Here is a 20535-nt window from a genome sequence, read left to right on the forward strand (position 1 = left end):
GTTAAATTTATATTATGGGAATACCGGCACCTAAAAAACATCGAGCAGCATAGAAGGCTGAGTGAGAAATGAAATGAAAGACATTGGACGAAGTATATTTAAAAAAGCACTCCTATAATGGTCCCCCCCCCTTAAACGACTCAGCTGCTGTCAATTTTTTAGAAGGAGCACCACTTTCCCACGGGGGGGCTTTAAAAGAGGATTGAGGACATGATGGAGGAGAGGGCTATCAGTGGCTACTGGCCACGATGCCTACGCTCTGCCTCCGCAGAGGCAGAGGAAGCCGTGCTGCTAGGAAACTAGCCTAGGTGGGCCACTGGCCTGATCCAGGTGAAGTCTGTCCAGCGGTAAACAAGGAACAACTAGAGCGCATGCGCGTCAATCAGTCAAGGACGGCGGTCACATGATCCGTATCTGGGCCGGAGAAGCGTCCCTGCGTTGCCTGGTCACGCAACGCCCGCGCTCACCGGAAGCGGCGCCTGGAGGCGGAGCTGCGCTTCCGGACGTGCCGTGGGTTGCATCAGCCTGTGCTGGGAGAGCGGCGTCGGCATCAGGCGAGCGGCTGAGGAGGAGCGGAAGGAGCGGGATGGCGGCGTCGGCAGCTGGTGAGCTTTGCGCTTCTTGGGTTCTGAGTCCGGGCTGGGAACAAGGAGGCGCGCCGGGGCGAGGGCCGCGTCCCCTGGAGCAGAGGGGAGGGAGTGTGGCGCCACAGTGGGGTGGTTTTAGCTGTGCGGTATCTGCTGAGGCGCCATATGGGGCACCTGCGGGGCTTTCCGTCATGGGGTCCAGTGGACCACCTGCCCAGGGCTGTCGTGGCGCTGCCTCGCTGGGTCTCCTGCGACCGACAATGGGCGGCCCTCGACGCTTTTGGTTGTCGTGGAATCCTCTCCGATGTGACTCACCGACGAGCCAGTTTCGATTCCCGGGAGCCACCGGCTTCCCTAAGCAGGCGACTTTCAGCCGGGTGAGGTTTCCCTTTCGTGAAATGGAGTTGGTCGTCTTCGCAACCTACGTCCCGGGGGTATTTGTAGGAGCCCCTCTGGTTCCAACGGCAGACCCAGCGTCCTGGTCCCTCAAGGGGCCCGCCAGAGAGCACTGGGGAGTGCTGGGTGCGCGGTGGGTGGGATTCGGATGAGTACTGCGCCTGCACCAGGAGGTTCCATGTAGCTGCTGTGCCTGACATTAAAAGGTCTGAGGGACAGGTCTCCCCAAGCCAGCGAGCATCACTGAATGCTGGGGCAGTGAATTGCAAACACAGAGTGACAGGTGTCATAAGAAACATTATTATTATTTATTAAATTTATGTAGTGCTCTTCATCCCAGGATTACAGGGTGGTTTACAGTAGTATTTCCTTTTGTCAGTTCTGAATCTACTGCCAGTCATTTTCATTGGCTGTTACCCTGAGTTCTACTCTATTCATTTGCCTCATATCTTTCTGAACTCTATCATGCCTTCCTTGTGCCTCTCCCTGCCACCCCAGCAACTTAGCTCACTCCACCACCCCCCTGCCAGATTTAAATTTTCAGTAAAAGGGAGTGATGTTCCTGCACTCTGATATTTTAATTTAGATTTCTTGGAAGTACCTTTTCCAGTGCTGTGCTCCTTTTTTAGAGATGGGATGATCGAAACTGTACATGGTACTCCAAACATGGTTTTGTATGTTGATTAATGTAGTGATTTTAAAACACTGTGTCCATTAGTTAGGAAATGCTGTGAGAACATAAGGAGAACATTTACCATACACTTTTCTTTGCATGAGAAGGTGTAAGGTAAATAATATTTAAGGCTAGTGTAGATGATCTGTTTGACATGTTGTGAATTTGTCTTGGATCTTGCCCATTTGATTGTGCAGCTGCTGTAGTGCATGCTATTCAGATGCAATGCTGCTGAAAGCAGACTGAGAGACACCATGGCAATGTGGATTGCGCTGACTCCATGACATGACTGCTTCATGCATGCCAGCTGTTGCATGGATAGTCTCCATCCAAATTAAAGCTTTACCAAAAGGGTATTGTGAATTAGCCCTAAGTGATCGTGTTTTGGCAGCTATTAGTATTTGACTGCATTGAGGACCATGGCTTGAACAGAGCACACACTATTGATTATTCCAAAGCATTTCTGGTGTTATCATGTGGTCATCTGGTCTTGCTTAGGTCACCAGATGCCCTGTTATTAACCTGGGCTGTTACTGAATACAAATGTTTACTTCCACATAGGGTGCCAGGAAATGTCTTCAGTACTATTTCTATTTTGATAATACTAGTACTTTGTTTAGTTCATGTGAAGGTAAGCCAAATACCTTGAAAACATCAAGCAGCTCCACTAATAGTGTTATATAAAAGCTTATTAGCCCTCAGGCCTTTGGATACATATCAGTTTCCAAAAATAAGGTCATTATAACTTTCTAATTGACAGTGCAATCCCTTGTAAGGCTACTCAGACATATGTCCTAATGGGACTTATTTCTAGGTATGTGTATAGGAATTCAGTCTGTCTCAACCTTTATCTAACGAAGACTGCTTCGCTTACCTTGATGGAATCATCTCTGTTTGCTTCCATTTAAACTAGGGTTGGTTAGACGTTTGTTTAAAGAAAACAATTGATCATATTTTAAAAATAGGAATTGCTTTCAGACTAGTCTCTGACATTGGTTCTGCCTAGGCCCTGAAATCTAGATACCATGCCACATCAGTGCTCTGTCAGACTCCACGTGCTATGATAAAATATACAATACTGATGTCCTCTTATATTTTTCTTGGATAATCAAAGTCCACATATAGATAATATTCAATGATAGTCATACACAGAGTAGACCCATTGAAATAATGGCAGTGTTACTCAAGAAAATTGGTTTCAGTGAGTTTACTCTTATGACTCAATTGAGTAGCATGCAGTGTTCTTAGCATTTCCATTTAAACACATAATTAAGTCTTTGAGGTAAATGTGCAGAACCATTAATTTAAAAAGAAAAGGGTGATCAGTTTGCATTCCAGAGCATGTATGTAAAAACCTGCAAGCTTTGTATCCTAGATCACTTATATTTCAGGCAGTTGTCATGAGGGAGTTACTGTTTTTAACTACATATTTATTATGATCATATTTATACCCTCCCACTTCCTCTAAGGATCTCAAGATGGTTTACAACAGCCTTCTCCAGCTGGTACCCTCCATATGTTTTGGATTACAACTCCCATCAGCCTCAACAAGTATTAGAAACTCAAATATATAAGCTAGGTGCCAAATGGCACCATAAATCTAGGTTACCGTCACCACAACAAAATGTCTATTCACCAGGGGGCTGGACTAGATTACCCTCGGGGTCCTTTGCAGTCCTGCAGTTCTGTGATTCTATGTTACATTGCTTGACTGTACCTTGCTCTTACAACAATTCACTTGTCCCAGTGCAAGGAGAAAAACACACAGTAGAAAGGGAAATAATATTAATGATGGACTGAGGCAGAGGTTTTTAAACCGTGGTTGACAACCTGGTGCCCAGAAATAGCCACGTAGTCACAATTGGACCCACACCGGTAGCAAATTGCACCTGGTATTTCTAACACTGAATTCAACATGGTGCTAAGTGGGGTATGCACTTTCCCTTCCACTGAGCTCCCCCTCAAACCCCAGAGCATGTTCCCTCAAACCCCAGGGCAAATTGTGGGGGGCACAGGAGGAGCAGGGGAAGTCCTGTTGCACAAGAGGGCCTTGTTCTGCGCATGCAACAACTTAGTTGAGCATTTCTCAAACTTGGGAACCCAGCTGTTGTAGGACTAAACTCCCATCGTCTGTAACTAGCAAGACCAGTGGTCAGGGATGGTGGGAATTGTAGTCCAACAACAGCTAGGGAGCCAGGTTTGAGAAACACTTAGTTGAACCCCACCCAATGCTGTTCTGCTACTGACAGCGTAAAAGAGCTTGCCAAATCATTGTGCAGATGCTAACATGCAGTTGAGGCATGCTTGGATTATTCAGTTGTGTGGAAAATGTCCAAAGAGGAAATTTGTATGTTGTTGTTCAGAGATGCACAGTTTGACTTTTGAGCAGGGGCAAGTGAGACTGCAGCCCAGGATCCAAGGGTCAAGCTACACATTATTTTAAGCATGCTTTCTCCAGCCACTTCCTTAATGCACCCCCACCCCGAAACAAACAGTAGCTTTTTGTGACCCTAATCCGGATCAGGATCACACTGAATGGAAAGAAAGTCTGTTTCTGTTTGTCATCATTGCTTTGTTTCCAATTGTATGTTTGAGGAAGAATGCAAGCAATGACAGTAACTAAATAGCTAGCGAGTGATACTTAGCCAGAATAAATTAATAGCTCATATGGCTGACCTCAAATATGTATCTGTGTGTATAATGTTTACAAGCGTTAAGCATACAAATTAAAGTTATTTAAACTGTTTGCTGAGTGTATGATTAAACAGGAATGGTTTGGGGGTGATTTAAGAAGCTAACATTAGCTGACCTATGGCCTGTGGGTCACCTACATCCCTTCTTGTGGCCTTCCTCTCTGTCTAATAGCAACCCAAGCTTCAGACTGAAGAAATCAAACAGTGACTCTATGCCACAGAGAGATTATAATGGGTATAATGTTAATTAGATGCCGGTTTCTGCCCCACCCCAACCTCCTCCATTTGATATGGTCTTTGTTATTTCAGTGGGACACCAGCTGCTTCCTTTTCTGTGAGGCTGAAATTTTTTTCTGGTGGTTTTGCATCGGATCCTGGATCCCTAATGTCCAGTTGGATGTGTTTTGGACTGCAGCTCCCATCAACTCAAGCTATCACGGCAAATGATTGGGAGTTGTAGCCCAAAACATCTTAATGGCACCAAATCAGAGAAAGCTAACCTAGAGGACAAGCAAACATATAGGAAGCAAAGGTTGTATCAATCTTATGTCCTCTTGTTCATGATTTTGTGGGACTCGGACTTCATCATTATACTGAATTTTTCTTACTTCCAGGGCCTGTTACTTGAATTGCTGCTTAGTCTTACTGTTCATTTGGAATGACTGAAACACACGTTGAGATATGATACATTTTAATTGTACATACTGGGTGTATTTATTTGACAGAGGATGTTTTCATTACTGGGTCTGTAACGTTAGTCAAATACGTGTGTTAAAGTTGCAGTAAAACCTGCATTATTTTCTGCATGGTCTGTCTTGCTACTGTACCACAGGCATTGACTTTTTGTTAACCTTTTAAGTTCTCTCTTCAGTTTCTTATCCCCTTACCACTAGCCCAGTTGGTTGGCACACATTAACATGAGAAATAATTTGTGATTGTCTAATATTGCCTACATTGTTTTACCAGGATATATATCCTGGTTGCTTTCAGTAGCCACATAGTTTGTTTTAAAGTATAAACAGCCGAGCCAGTGTATTAAAAGCATTGAGCTTCATTCTGTGGCTAGAAGTTTGCCTTGGGGCCCAGGCTGACAATAGAAATTGTAGCAAGAAACACTGCTCTTTTCTTTCCACCTAGCCAGAAATAATGGTGAAATTGAATTCCTAAGGGTTTGCGTAGCTGCTTCCTTCATCTCTATTGTTTATTAGGTGGCAGGAGTGGAATGTAATCTGATATACAATCAGATTTTAACATGGGAACACCTACTTGTAAGTCAGCCTTGTAAGTCAATTGCTGGGGTGTTAGTTAACTACACAGCCAAAAAATTTACCTACCTGCTTTTTATTTATCAGAGGAGCCACCTATGAGTGAAAAAAACTGGCTAATAAAGAAGCATTTAACTCCCCAATTTCTCCTCCTCCCCTGCCCCACTGGTTGCTCTGTTTTTTCTTCCCTCCTTAATAGGAAGAGGATTCTGGTTCGCCTTTCCCCATTTTAACATGTATTGGCGTGCTTTGTTGCAGGGATGCACCTCCTGATCTGGGCTTTAGCCGCAACCCCCATCTTTATCTCCCCAGGGGGCAGTGTGGGCAAATGAAAACAGCAGGCACTGCTGGAGTCAACGCAGGAGGTGTTTGACCACACTGTCAAAGAAGGGGAGGGCTAGAATATTCCGCTTTGTTAGCCCAGTTTGCTCTTAAGCTGGTGAAACAAAGTGCTCTGTCCCTGCTTTGCCAACCCAATTGGGTTCCATAAAAGCAAGACAGAATAAGTGGCTTCACTTCTTACGTGGCCAGTACCAAAGCTGATTGGGAAGGCAAAGCTTTCTGGTTTCCGCACCCAATCAGTTTTCATAGTGTGAAAGTGGCTTCTTCTGCAACAAGTATGGAAGCTATTTGGGCTGTCAATGTACAACCTTCTGTCCCTGCTTGGACAGCCCAGTCACTTGCCTGGCAGGAATTACATGCTTTTGTTTATGTAGAATGCCTGATTACCAGTGGTAACAAAGCAAGTGGTTAAAGACATTAATGGCATAAGTGCATTACAATTCCCAACAACTGCATGTACTTTCCAATTGTATATTTCACCAAAAGGTGGAGCAGTTCTCCCTTAAGTTGCTCAACAATATGAAAATTATTTCCTGAGTGGGATCTTAAGCCAGGTGGTGATGCAGCCTCTTCTCAGCCTCAGGCTGGACTTTTCTTTGCCTACAATGCTCAGTTCTCCTGTTCCAACTCTGGAGTAGTGATATCTGTATATTTGAGAGTTAAATTAGGATTTCCTGTAATCTGACAATTGAGAAAACATGGCTTTATAGTGTATATTGAAACAAGCCTTTATGAACCACCCTATTATTACTTTTTACAACAGATATTCTAGCCTTGCTGTATACAAAGTTTTGAGCCCACCAGCCCATGCATACTTGTGATCCATATATATTTCCCTGCTTGGTTGCCTGCAGGCAATGTAGAACCCGCAGGGTACTCTGTTAGCAACTGTTTACAAGACTAAAATCCTCCTGCGTTTATCATGTTTACTGCTTTTTCTTTCTCTGCATAGAATGCTTTTTTTTTTTACTTGTCTTATTTCCCCTATTTCGGCTACTTGAGTATTTGGCGCAATGTGGCCTGGCTGCTACTGCACCATTAACCCCTTAATGTGCCTAGCTACCCTCCCCATCTGGGCTGTGAGGGATGCTTTATTACTGGGTGCTTTTAAAGCATGGGATCTGACTGCTTGTCATCTGCCTCTGTCTTTACAGCTTCTGACTACAATTGTATTCTGAGCATTAGTGAAGAGGAAGCCAGGTTGAAGGCTCTGAATGAGTACCTCAGCACTCGTAGCTATATCCAGGGGTTCACATTTTCACATGCAGATGTGGAAGCTTTCAGGCAGCTTTCGGGCCCGCCTGTGGACCAGCATTTCCATGTGGTTCGTTGGTACAGGCACATAGAAGCAATTTATGATGGCAGCAGAGGAAAGCATGACTCCTGTAAACTCCAAACAAGTGAGTAATGGCAGGGGCTAGTGGGCAGCGAGCTAATGGCTGTCTTAAAATATACATATATATGGAAAAGAACTTCCTATCCAAGATTATTCTGTGATTTTATTTATTTTTTAAAAGCTCCTACATTTGATAGCCATAGACTTCTGGGTCATTAGAGCAAATAATCAGGCTCTGTTTCTTTCTTATTTAAAATATTATTTATTACATTTATATCCTTTTTTTTCTGCCAATGAGTTCAGGGTGGTGTACGAGGTTCTCTCCTCCCCTCTGTTTAATTCTTACAACAGCCTTGTGACGTAAGTTAGACTAAGAAGCTGTGACCAGCTCAAAGTTACTTTGTGAATTTCGTGGATCACACGGCACCCTCCCAGTCTCAGTCTTGCTGGAACAAATATGCTTTTGGTAGATGCTGAAAAGAGTACAGCCCAACCTGCCTGATGTCAATAGGCAGGAAGTTCCAAAGTCTAGGTCATGGGTAGGCAGCCTAAGGCCCAGGGGCCGGATGCGGCCCAATCACCTTCTCAGTCCGGCCCGCAGATGGTCCAGGAATCTGGGTGTTTTCTACATGAGTAGAATGTGTCCTTTTATTTAAAATGCATCTCTGGCTCATTTGTGCGGCCTGCCTGGTGTTTTTACATGAGTAGAATGTGCGCTTTTATTTAAAATGCATCTCTGGGTTATTTGTGAGGCATAGGAATTTATTTATTTATTTTTTCACAATATAGTCCGGCCCACCACATGGTCTGAGGAATGGTGGACTGGCCCATGGCTGAAAAAGGTTGCTGACCCCTGGTCTAGGCGCTGCCATACTAAAAGATGGATTTTGTTAATCAGCTTTGACTGAACAGGCAGCTTTTACCAAAGTGTACATCAAATGCAACTGGTAAAACTGCTTATTTGACACAAATAGGAGCACTTAAGTTCATCTATGGACATGAATTGTCAGAGGCTAAAGTTAAAATTTTCTCCTTATTGCAAACCCATGTTCAAAATGGTATTTGCAGTCTTGTTTTTAGTGCTGGTGTGTGCCTCAATTGGCTACAGATTGCCTTCCAAGGACCCTAGATAAGAAACCTGCAACCTTATTATTGAACATCAACTCCCGTTATCCCTCACCATTGGTCATGGTGGCCAGGGTTGATGAGAGTTATAGTCCAACAACATCCTGGCAGGCCACAGTTTTCACCATTCTTATCATTGAATTTTAGAGTTGGAAGGGACCCCAAGAGTTATCTAGTCCAACACCCTGCTATGCAGGAACCTCAACTAAAGCATCCATGATAGATGACCATCCAACCTCTGCTTAAAAATCTCAAATGAAGGAGAGAGCCCATTCCACCATCGGAACAGCTCTTAACTGCCAGAAAGCTCTTCCTGGTGTTTAGTCAGAATCTTGTTTCTTGTAACTTGAAGCCATTGGTTGAATCCTTGCAGTGCTCTAATTGTGTCAGAGAACAGGAAAGGAAAAGAGACTTTGTTACATTATACAGTGGTGCCTCGCAAGACGAACGCCTCGCAAAACGGAAAACTCGCAAGACGAAAGAGTTTTCCGTTTTTGAGTCGTTCCGCAAGACGAATTTCCCTTTGGGCTTGCTTCGCAAGAAGAAAGCCCATAGGGAAATCTCTGGGGACCTCTTTTAAAATGCTGGCAGTCGGGATCAAAGACTTTCGCCCACCGCCAGCCTTCAGAAGAGGTCCTGGACCTCTTCTGAAGGCCGGCGGGGGGCAAAAGTCTTTGCTCCCCCCCTCGCCTGCCTTCCCGGGACAGCGGAGACTTCTCCACTGTCCCGGGCGATCTTAAAATGCTGGCGGGTGGCAGCGAAGCCTTCGCTGCCGACCCCCAGCATTTTAAAAGCCCCCGGGGCAGCGGAGACTTCTCCGCTGTCCCGGGCGATCTTAAAATGCTGGCGGGCGGCAGCGAAGGGTTCGCTGCCACCCACCAGCATTTTTAAATCGCCCCGGGACAGCGGGGGCTTTTAAAATGCTGGCGGGCGGCAGCAAAGCCCTCCTGTCCCCGGAGCTTGCGGGGTGGGAGGTGGGGAGAAGGGCTTTTCTTCCCACTGCCAGCCTTCAGAACAGCCTTCTGAAAGCTGGCGGTGGGAAGAAAAGCCCTTGTGCCCCCCCCCCCGCCTTCAGAAGAGGTCGGGGGACAGACTGTCCCCGGACCTGGTCTGAAGGCGGTTTCCATAGGAACGCATTGATTGATTTTCAATGCGTTCCTATGGGAAACCGTGCTTCGCAAGACGAAAAACTCGCAAGAAGAAAAAACTTGCGGAACGAATTAATTTCGTCTTGCGAGGCACCACTGTATGTGAGTTTTCTCTGCAATGACAAACACGAATCTAAGCAAGTACCTATAATGAGTATTGTTAGTGGCTGCTTTCATACTTCCCAGAAAACCCTGTCAATTATATCTTCCTTATATTCCCTCAGGTGTTCAGTTGAGCTCTGTGGTATGGAAGACTCATCCAGGTGTATTTCAAACACATTGTTTCCCTCAAAATATACTCAGATGGTCATTGTCAAGACTGTGCCTTTCCAATTTGTTTAGTGGAATGTTGGCATTTTTCTCCGGGGACACCAGAGGGTGAACTGGGAGTACTATGAAAACCTCACTGCGCAAGCGTCTTCATACCTTTGTTGAGGTGGTAGTGCATTTTATTAGCATTTGAAGCTCTGAAAACAGAGAAGAGATTGGTGTGGTGTTTAGAAGTGCAGATAAGAATTGTACTTGAAACTAAAAATAAAAATGCAACAGACCAAGATAAAATAAATGCTTTAAACCTTCAAGCAGAAGATAGGAACGACTATTGGTTTTATTTGGTTTCATTTTCAAGGTGTGTCACATAATGGTGAACACAGCGGAAGTGATTAGAATGATAGCTGTTGTTTCTGGCAGGAATATTTGAATATTTGATTTGCCTGAATGAATAGTTTGGGTGGATTGTTGTATGTTTTTCTTTTGTGGTTAAGGTTATCATATTGTGGTTTATGCATTCTTCTTTCAGCCTTCTTATCTGGAGTCTTCTGGAGCAAGTTTTGATTCTGTGTGCTGGTTTAATCTTTTAGAAATTAACTTCCTTGGTGGCCATAATTAATTCTCTCTGTGTGTGTGTTTAAAAAGCAAGCAAAAGGACAGAATTAAATTTTCTTTGTGTATGTTCTTTAAACTCAACCTTAAATCAATTATTTCCACTGCTTATGTCATAGTGAAGACTTATTTAAGTGAGAAAGACATGTTTTTCTGGTTGCCAAATGGAAATAACTGGGAATCACCAATTATTGTCAGCCTATTGCAAATTGCCCAATGTTCTACCAGTAAATCACTATCTACCACCTGCCCATTACTGACATAAGCTATAGGAGGGAGAGGGTTCAGCTCTTTTCACTTGCACACCCCTTTTCTTCTTTAAATGGGACTCCCCTATTACCCACTTCATACATGATTGAGGCAGGGCAGTGGGAATTGCAGATAAAATGAAACCAAGTGGGGAAATTATTTACTACTTGTGTGCCATATATACATGTGCCATTCCTCCCCCACTCCCCGATGCTGATTAAGGTATTATTCTGTGTGCTTACATCAAACCTATTCATGCATTCTGAATCATATGTCTTCTTCATGAAACTGCCTTGTTGAAGTTTTCCTGTTTTAAGTATAGCACAAAAACTTTTTGCAGATGCAATGCAAAGAGACATTCACATAGTCAAAGTGTTGATTTTGGAACACTCTAGGAAAGAACTTAATTAAGGCTACAATTCTGTGGATTCTTACTGGGACATATTCCTGAGAAAACATGCATAGGATCACAAATATAAAATCATGTAGAAGAGGTGGTGTGGGGGATATATGCATTGTTCATGCTATTCAAGGAGGAATTCAAGGTCTTGCAAGCATTTAAGATTGCCAAATGGAATTATTCCCACCCCACTTTGCTGCGTGCTACAGCTGACCCAATTTCATGGGGTGTGGGAGCAGGGTGCGGTGTGGAATGGGACCCATTTAAGTGGACGTCCTTGCACAGGCTTCCACTGAGGAGACTCATTAGCTAAATCCTGCCCACTTTTTCTAGGTATCTGGGAGTTTTATGTCAACTTCATAGCTTGGTGACTATATTCAATAAGTTTTTTGCTCTGTCCTAAAACAATTCAGTTTTTTCTCAGTGTAGGAGCTTATCACTCCTTTTTAAACTCCCTAAAAGTTTCAAGAACAGCATGTGCATGTGTTTTTTGGGAGGTGAGGAGGATGTTTTCACTTTTTGCTGAAACAGGAGTTCCTGTGGGAGTAAGTGCACTGAATCAGAGCCCTGAGAGTTGCTGCCACTTTCTGAAAAAAAGAAAAGTGGCATCAACAATGTCATGATGTACTCTGCATCAAAAACGTGGTGTTGTTTTTCAAATTGTCTATTATTCCAGTGTTCCTTCTGAGCTAATGACATAGATTTTTATAGCAAAGAAGCTCAGAATACCCTTTCTAGATTTGTTTTTTCTTGGAAAATTAATACTAAATTTTAAAATCCTTTCTAGGTAAAAATAAGCGTACTCAGCCTCCCTGGTCTCCACCCCAAGGAACAACATTACCCAAACTCTGCCTATACAACAGTCTCACTCGCAATAAGGTACATTTTTGAATTTGGCTTTTTCACATGCTGTCTTTTGCATTGTGGAGTTAGTAGCATTGCTCATGGTTGCTGAACTGCTTTTCCTGTAAGACTCTGCCTGTACAAATTTAGGTGCTTCTAACTACTGTGTCTCCTTTTCCTCCTAAGGATGTGTTTCAGCCCCAAGATGGCAACAGGGTGAAATGGTATTGCTGTGGTCCGACAGTGTATGATGCCTCCCACATGGGGCATGCAAGGTATGGCCATGTCTGAGTAGCAAGTGCCTTGGGCAGTTGAAGAGCAAAGCTGTAAATCAATTTGTTACATCAAACTAATACTGCCATCTTTATAAAATCTCTAAAAAATCCAAAGTTTATGAATAATCTTCTTTTTGACATATTGGCACCAATTAATGCTGTTGGACATCGATAACAAGGATGTCTCTTGTCTGTTTAAAGTGAATAGCTGTCTATGGTGATGATCAGGACCATGGTTCTGGAGGAGGAAGTGTCTAAACCTTTAATCCTGTGCTTTTCCCCCAACTGAAATTGCCCTAAAGCTGCTGTTTGACTAATGGCAGAGAACAAAAACATGGACGTATGTTTTAACCTCCTCATCCCCCACCTCAGTGCAGCAGTCCCGATCAAATTCTCCCCCACTCCAGGCCCCACAATTTCAGAGATCCTGATCACAATTTTCTTCATCACATCTAGTTTGGTCCTTTCTAGTTTCTCACAAGAACTTCATATACCGCTTTATGATACAAATGCAGATGTAATGGCATTGCTTTGAAACAACATAAAAATGAATGCCAAATGATTTTTGGGAAAACAGTTCATTACTTTTCAAAAGCAAAAATATAATGTGATGCTTCATGAATATAGTGAGTGCATGTAAATGGTCCCGAGGTTGCAAAATCAATTTGTCTTTTGAATTATTGTAGATCATACATCTCATTTGATATCCTGAGAAGAGTTTTGAAAGACTATTTCAAATATGATGTCTTCTACTGTATGAATATCACAGATATAGATGACAAGGTAATTCTAAAGTGCTGTCATTTGATTAGCTGCAGGAATGAGACTAACAGATGAGATTATTTAACTTTGTTTTTATTTTAATTTAATTGTCTATCCCACCAATAAGTCAAAGACTTTCTCTTTGAGGTTATTACTTCTTAATTTATACAGCGCCATCAATGTACAAAATGCCTTTATATAGTTACATAGCAAATGGACAGATCCCCACCTCAAGAAGCTTACCATCTAATTTTCAGAAGAAGATGGTTGAAGAGACAGTGAGGAGAGGAGAGGAGAGGAGAAAAATACAGAGGCAAGATAATTGGGCAGATATGGACGAATGGGCTGAGGCTTTGTGTCAGTTCTTGTCTCCCCCCCCCCCTTTTTGGAACTTTGGGAATGTTCTGTAAGATGAACACCAGTTCTAATTTTAATCTTCAAATTGTATACACTGTATGTGCCTCCTAAACATCTTTTAACTTTTGTGTTACAGATCATAAAAAGAGCAAGGCAAAACTATCTCTTTGAAAAATACACAGAGAAGCAGCCATCAGCAGCACAGCTACTTGAAGATGTCCAGATTGCCTCTAAGGTCAGCTCCTTGACTGTTCTCTTCCATACTTCATGTAGGCAGGAGACTGCTTAATTGTCTTCCAACACCTTGGATCAGAGGAGGAATCAGCCAGCTGCTTGTTCCTTCTTTTTTCTTTTTGTCCCTCTCTTCAGACTGTGTTCCATCATTGGCCACACACAAGCTCTTTAAATGAAGCCACCACTCTCTGTTCTAGCAGAGCTAAAATCCTCAAGAGTCCTGCAAGACTCCAAAGACTTGTTCACACTTGGAAGCAGTGTTGCTTCTGCTGGGGACAACCAGAGCTTTACATACCTTGGCTGCTCCTGTTTCCAGCACATTGCCTTCATCCCATCACTGGGACTAAATTCAATTAATTGGCATTCCCCACATCCAATCATAATCTCCCCCCATCGAAGTGGACACCTTAGTAGTGTCTGCCAAAACCAGTTTGGAGAGAGAGACCAAGCTTTAGTGTCCTAGCCTTATCACCTTTCCTGAGAATACTTTTTGTTGCTACCTACTACTGGCAATCAAACACATTTACTTTATTTGATCTGCAAACCATAAGCATCAGATACAGTGGAGGGTCATCAATACAACCATAACAAAAAGAGAAAATTGGAAGGGGGGCGGAGAGCACAAGATGCATATACACAAATGGTGTCTTTAAAAATAGTGTAACAAAATAATAATCAAAGAGACAGTTTTGACTCAGAACTCATCCTCCCTTTCATCATAGTGCCCATAGTTTTGATGGCTGCAGCAAGGAACTTGTCCATATTTTTCTGGAATCTGCCATTAAAATGAAGATTATAAAATGCATCTGTGTTCCCCACGTGCAGAGAATGTAGTGAGGAGATAAAATGGAAACTTACCAGATATAAGATCTGGTTCTTATTTTCCCATCAGTAGGGTCCCATTTTTATCTTCCCAGTCTGTAATTTTTATATTGCTATAAAAAATGCAACAATGGAGAATGTGGGCTCATGTTTCAACTGAGCTGCTGTCACAAGGACAAACACTCAGTGACAAGGCAACCCGGTAAACCTGTCTTCCATAACTGCTGATGGCAAAGTGTTTAGCCTGGCCATTGAGAATGCTGTCCTATATCTATGAAATCTGAGCAAATCTTTCCATTCTTTCATAACCTCCTGTGACTTTTTATGAATGCCTATATGATTCCAAAATCTTCTGAAAAAAATGGATTATGAAAGCAGAATGTTATGTTTAAATAAAGATGTGCTAATTTTTAAAATTTGTGTAATATTGGGGACCAGAACACTAGGTTTTTCCTGCTGTGGGGTTTGTTGTCTTTAAGTCTGGAAGGGGACTGTCCTCCTCTTTAATATGGTTGCTACCCATGAAAATGCCTGGTAATGACCCTCCTCACTATAGCATGTCTACATTCCATTTTAATTTTGAAACTCTACCATGCAGACATTTGTTACTGCTTTACTCTGGAGATTTTGCTGAAAATTAAACACAAGAAAACTTCTAAGGAATATTTTATAAGATGGCTATGATTTTATTAAGTGATGCTTATTTGTTGCCTTCAGTGTGGTTTTATGTATATTTCATTCATGTTTATTAAATCAGCCTTTTGCAGCTAAGCTACAAGAGACCACTGACCCTGATAAGAAACAGATGCTGGAAAGGATTCAGAGTGCAGTGAAGGCTGCTGTGGAACCTCTAGAAAGTGCACTGAAAAATAAACACTCTGAAGGTCAAGTCAGCAAACATGCTGAGGTCTGTACTGAACGGGCTGTTGTGCCCTTAAGCGAATTAAACAGTATCCTTGAGCTCCATTTACTATTTTAGGGTGGGACGTTGCTTCATTGAAACCATTTATATCTGTGAGGTTACATAATTATTTAGTTACATTGGTGTGACTTAACTCCCCCCCCCCCAAGTATCTTATTGATGGTTAGGCACATCTCTGAGGGTCACATGGCAGCAGAGGCCATGTGCACTCGTTCACACACACACACACACACACACACACACACACTAGACTTGTGCATGTGTACAAACACACACTCTGCCTCAGCATTTCCAGTGCTTCCCAGTCCTGTGCTGGGGTAGGAGTGGCTTTAAAGAGCCATATTCCTGCTTTTGAGTGGATCATTCAAGAACAGACGGGGAATTTATTTGCTAAAAACTGCTAAACACCACAGTACTAAGATTGGAGAGAAAACACTCTGCCTATTATTTTAAGAGTAAAAGGTAGCACTTCCACCCCAGCGCTAAAGAAAGAGTGTGTGTGTAAGTGCTGCTTGTTTCCCTACAAAGTATCTTCTAAGGTCTGGGCTCTTTGGGAGTGGCTTTCCAAGAAGTACGATAGGTTGTCTCCAGGTGGAAAAACTGGCAACATGAACTCAAGCTTTGGATCCTGGCCCAAATAAATTAACATTATTTAATCACAATAAAGAACACTCTAGGCTTTTTCTTAAAGAAGTGTGCATTGCTGATAATTATGCGTTTTATATATAGATCTATAATTTATTTCTAGGTGTTATTGCAAGAAGCAAAAGATATACTCTCTGAGTGGCTGGACACTAGGTTGGGCAGTCAGGTGACTGACAATTCTATATTTTCAAAGCTCCCCAAATTCTGGGAAGAGGAATATCATAAAGATATGGCAGCTCTCAATGTAAGTATGCACATTGATTCAGCAAAATGTAAAAGCACATGGAAATCTAGTGCTGGTGGTACTTATTTATTATAGCTTCCCTCTCTGGGAAGGCCTAGAAAGCAAACTTATAAAGCTTGTTTATAATTAATGGCTTCACAGTACTGTTCCATGGACACATTTTGATATATATTGATTTATCAAGATGGCACACTAACACTTTTTGCTGGCAGTCTGGTTAGGGCTCTCCCTAGCACTGTGTTTCAAGGTACATAAAATTGTTCTTCATACCTAGGAAGCTGGAATCATGCCAAGACACAAATCAAGACTGATTTTCCTTTCATTAGCAGTTAGAGCAATGATCATGCCTTTCTAACCTTACAGATTATTGTTTCACCTTGAGCTCTTGGAAACTGCAGATATGTTTTCAGTATGGTTAATTAGAGCAGATGCCTAGAAATTCTGGGCTTCTATGTTCAGTTTCTGCCCATCGGTGTGTGTGCCTGTTTATTTAATTTGCTAATAATAGTAATAGGACTTATTAGTTGCTGGTTACCTAGAAAGGTTTCCAGGTGAGTTATATTTCAAAATATAAGCATAAGTACATTGTACCATAAAGGGAGTGGAGTGCACAAGGGCAGGAGAATGAGGGAAAGCCCCATTGTGTAAGCAAACATTATTGCTCATGGCTTCCACTGGTAGGACTCAGTTGAAATCTGCTCATGAGTTTAAGCAGGCCCCTGAACGCCTATACTGTAATGTTCATTGGAAGTGCAACCCAAAGGGAAGGTGCCACTACACTTAAAGTCCTGGTCTTACTGGGCATAATAAATTTCAGGAGCATACAGCAATACTCTCTTCAACAAGTCCCTGTTAATTTTGCCACTTGCCTGGTTTTCTATATACAAATATAGAACTAATTGCAAAGCAAAGCTGTTGAGAGAGTCTGGTACAAGAAGGGTTGTGAAACAGATAATATATATTATTTTGTTTGCTTGCTTCTAGGTATTACCTCCAGATGTCTTAACACGTGTTAGTGAATATGTACCTGAAATTGTGGACTTTGTCCAAAGGATTGTAGATAATGGATATGGGTGCGTATAAATTCATCTCACATTTTACGTGTTATGTAAATCAAAAGAAAATAATCACATGCAGCTCTATGTGTGCTTCACATGTAAGCAGCCCAAATTCTGTTCTTATTAAACCTTTGCCATCAGACCTTAAGGCACAACAAGGCCATATGATGGGTGGCCTAATGGAAAGCCATTTTATTTATTGGCAGTCTCAAAGATGCTGTTTCTACATGTTTTGTGTTGCTAGAGCTTCCAAAATCATTAGTAGTCTCCCATCCAGCAAACTTGGAGTAAATCCCATCAAACTTGCCCATCATGGAAAGCAGCGGAAGAAATTCACCTTTAAATACAGTAGTTCCTAGCCAATTGGTGATATGTATCCACTAATGGATAAGATGGGGCACTTTTTGTGTTTGTGCCAATTTCACCCTCCTCTTTTCAGGCCCCACCTCCTCATGAAAATCTGTTCTAGAGAGTTGGGGAGCACTTCAAAACAGATTTTCAGGGACGACGAGGGCTTCATTGAGAGGCTTTAGCAAAAATCGCACCCAGTTCTCCTTGATCACCACATACCTCATGCTGGAGCAACAGTGAAAGGAGGACAAGTTGCATTCCACCCAATAGTAGGAAAGTATCTGAAACTGTAGAACACTTGGTACAATTGTGCTTTTTGTCTTCTAGTTATGTGTCCAATGGCTCTGTCTATTTTGATACCATGAAATTTGATGCATCTGAGAAACACTCCTATGCCAAGTTGGTTCCTGAAGCTGTAGGTGATCAAAAAGCACTTCAAGAGGGTGAAGGTAATATTACTGTCAGTCAGGGGCTTTCCAGTGCATACACAAATACAATTTTAAGATTCCTCTCTGAAGGTTACAAATGTTCTTCCTCTTGTTCTCCACAGGTGACCTGAGTGTCTCGGTGGATCGTTTAAGTGAGAAGCATTCTCCAAATGACTTTGCTTTGTGGAAATCCTCCAAACCAGGCGAGCCTTCATGGGATTCTCCTTGGGGAAAAGTAAGGACTGTGACTTGGATCAAACATTCCAGCTGCATGGTTGGAAAATGCTTGTGCTCACATGGAAGGAGGGGGTGGTTGTTTTCCTTCTCTGTCTTTAGTGCCCTATGTCCCCAGTTGTCTGGAACCAGTTTTTATGGGATAAGTTTTGGCTGTAGTCTGGGAAGGGGGGATTATGCAGCAGGATCTTTGCATCCAATCCACTGTCACTGTGCTCTCTATGCACAGTTTTATATGGAGACTAAAAGTAAGTATATTCCATAACATGTAGCCCAGGCTTAAGACATCTCCTGCCGTTACTTTTTTAAATCATGGGGATGCAGGTCATATCTTAAGAAGCACACTGACATCATAAAGGACAGATAACTTAAATGTCCTGCCAAAGCATTATGGCCTGGGGCGTCTTGCTTCTTAATAATGTTCTGCATCTAATCAAATCATTGACACTGATAGGATTCTAAAATTTAAATAATAGTTGGCAGGGGTGTCGATTATTCCCTTGTAGAAATTTCCACTGACATGTGCTTTTCAACATATTGTATTATTTTTCTCCTGTAATCCAATAATTTTCATAGTGAAAACTCCTCCTACTTTGTTTTTAGCTTGAACCCCTGGCTTATTGTCCTTGCCCCTTTTTCATAGCTGTGCTGTCCTTCTGTTGACTTATTTTTTTGTTGAAATATGGTGCCCAAAACCAAACATATTTCAGCTGATGTTTTACCTAGGGCTAAGTAATATATCATGTGTTGTTGTTCATCTGAAGCTGAATTTACCTAATTTTAAGACCTGCTAAGGAACAGGTGATTGTTTATTATGTCTTCATATGTAAAACCAGAGAATTTAAAGAGGGTGCATCCCCCCCATGCCTGTAGATCTGATGGGAGACCACAATTGAGGCTAATACATACACACTTGCATGCACACAAAAACTAAAAACTAAATTTCATGGTTTTATCAAGAGTCTCTACTTTCAATTAAATTTAGTCAGTTTAGGAAACTCTCCTGGGGGATAAAAATTGTGAAAGGAAAACATAGGTGAGAATGTGATGTGTTGGCTACAAAGCAATACTGAAAAATTTCTTTTAAAACTATTTAATTTCCCTCAGTGGTGATTTTAAGATGATTTGTCTTGAATTTTGCCATGCACTGATATTCTGTCAGTTGTTTTCAGGGTGTAGCTTTTGATTGACTATTTCTTGTGCACTTTGACCTTGTAAAGTCAGATTATTGATTCAGTGCAAAGATTGCCTTAACCGAAGTGCTCCAACAGCAGAGCATGCAGAACTAAGTTCAAGCTGCAAGATAAAAGTTCTGCATTAAAATATCTACTATTAAATCCAGTTAATGAACATTAATGGGCTCAATAACTGGGGAGAACTTTCCTGAACATCATTAATAACCTACTTTATTTCAAAACAGGGCCGTCCGGGATGGCATATTGAATGTTCTGCAATGGCCGGGTCCATTCTAGGAGATTCTATGGACATACATGGAGGAGGCTTTGATCTTCGGTTCCCTCATCATGACAATGAGTTGGCACAATCTGAGGCAGGTGCTCCCATGTTCCAATTCTTAACATGCTCTGATACCTGCTAGAGAGTTCTCAGGTTCACTTGGCTGTGAGTTGGATGTTTCCTAACTAATACTTCAGAGAGCACAGAAGTAATAATTCAGTTAAGTAGGCTCTGTTGGCTGTCAAAGGAGAAAATATTATCAAATGTATCAAATGTTCACATAAGCAGACTGAAAATAAAAACTGCTACTGTTGCTACACTTGGCTTTAAGTGATACTATACTTTAAAATTATCTTAAGTTCTACTTGTAAATATCAGACGAGTGCTTTTTAAATTCAGGCGTTCCTACTGTTTTCTTTTGCAATTCAGACATCATGGAAAACCATAGTGAAGCTTCCTGCACTATGGCTTGGTGTGATGTTTGAATGGGTTGGGTGTAGCAGCCAAATATGTTGTAATCATTGGGTCTGAGCCTAGGGGTCATGCATTTCCTCCTCCCCTCATGCACAAACTACTTCTTTCCCTAGCTTGTCAGGTCCAGATCTTTTATACATTCATCTCACGCAGTGCTTCCCTTCCTAGTCAGGCAAAGAATAGTTTGCCATTGCACCAAGACTTACAAACTATGGTTTGTGTTTCTAATTGAAACCAGACTTGGGAGTAGATTTCTAATTCTGGGCTAGAAGGCAAGTGCAAATCCTGGTATATCGCAGGAATAGGCAGCATGGTGCCCTCCATATGTTTTGGAT

General features: G+C 42.1%; 1 protein-coding gene across 2 annotated transcripts in view; it reads left to right on the forward strand.

The window, feature by feature from the left end:
- The first annotated feature begins 458 nt into the window (after window positions 1–458).
- CARS1 (cysteinyl-tRNA synthetase 1) overlaps window positions 459–20535 on the forward strand; it is a 34618-nt gene continuing 14541 nt past the window's right edge. Inside the window, exons 1-12 of one of the 2 annotated variants that reach the window (XM_082193341.1) lie at window positions 459–605; window positions 7111–7356; window positions 11884–11975; window positions 12126–12214; window positions 12901–12997; window positions 13470–13568; window positions 15147–15296; window positions 16060–16200; window positions 17185–17273; window positions 17937–18058; window positions 18160–18272; window positions 19692–19820. In XM_082193341.1, coding sequence (XP_082049467.1) covers window positions 587–605; window positions 7111–7356; window positions 11884–11975; window positions 12126–12214; window positions 12901–12997; window positions 13470–13568; window positions 15147–15296; window positions 16060–16200; window positions 17185–17273; window positions 17937–18058; window positions 18160–18272; window positions 19692–19820 — 1386 coding nt within the window. In that variant the 5' untranslated portion in view covers window positions 459–586. The remainder of the gene's footprint in view (window positions 606–7110; window positions 7357–11883; window positions 11976–12125; window positions 12215–12900; window positions 12998–13469; window positions 13569–15146; window positions 15297–16059; window positions 16201–17184; window positions 17274–17936; window positions 18059–18159; window positions 18273–19691; window positions 19821–20535) is intronic. The other variant, XM_082193342.1, reaches the window with a different exon arrangement.

Source organism: Podarcis vaucheri, assembly GCF_965113315.1.
Source record: "Podarcis vaucheri genome assembly, chromosome: 1".
Lineage (NCBI taxonomy): Eukaryota > Metazoa > Chordata > Lepidosauria > Squamata > Lacertidae > Podarcis > Podarcis vaucheri.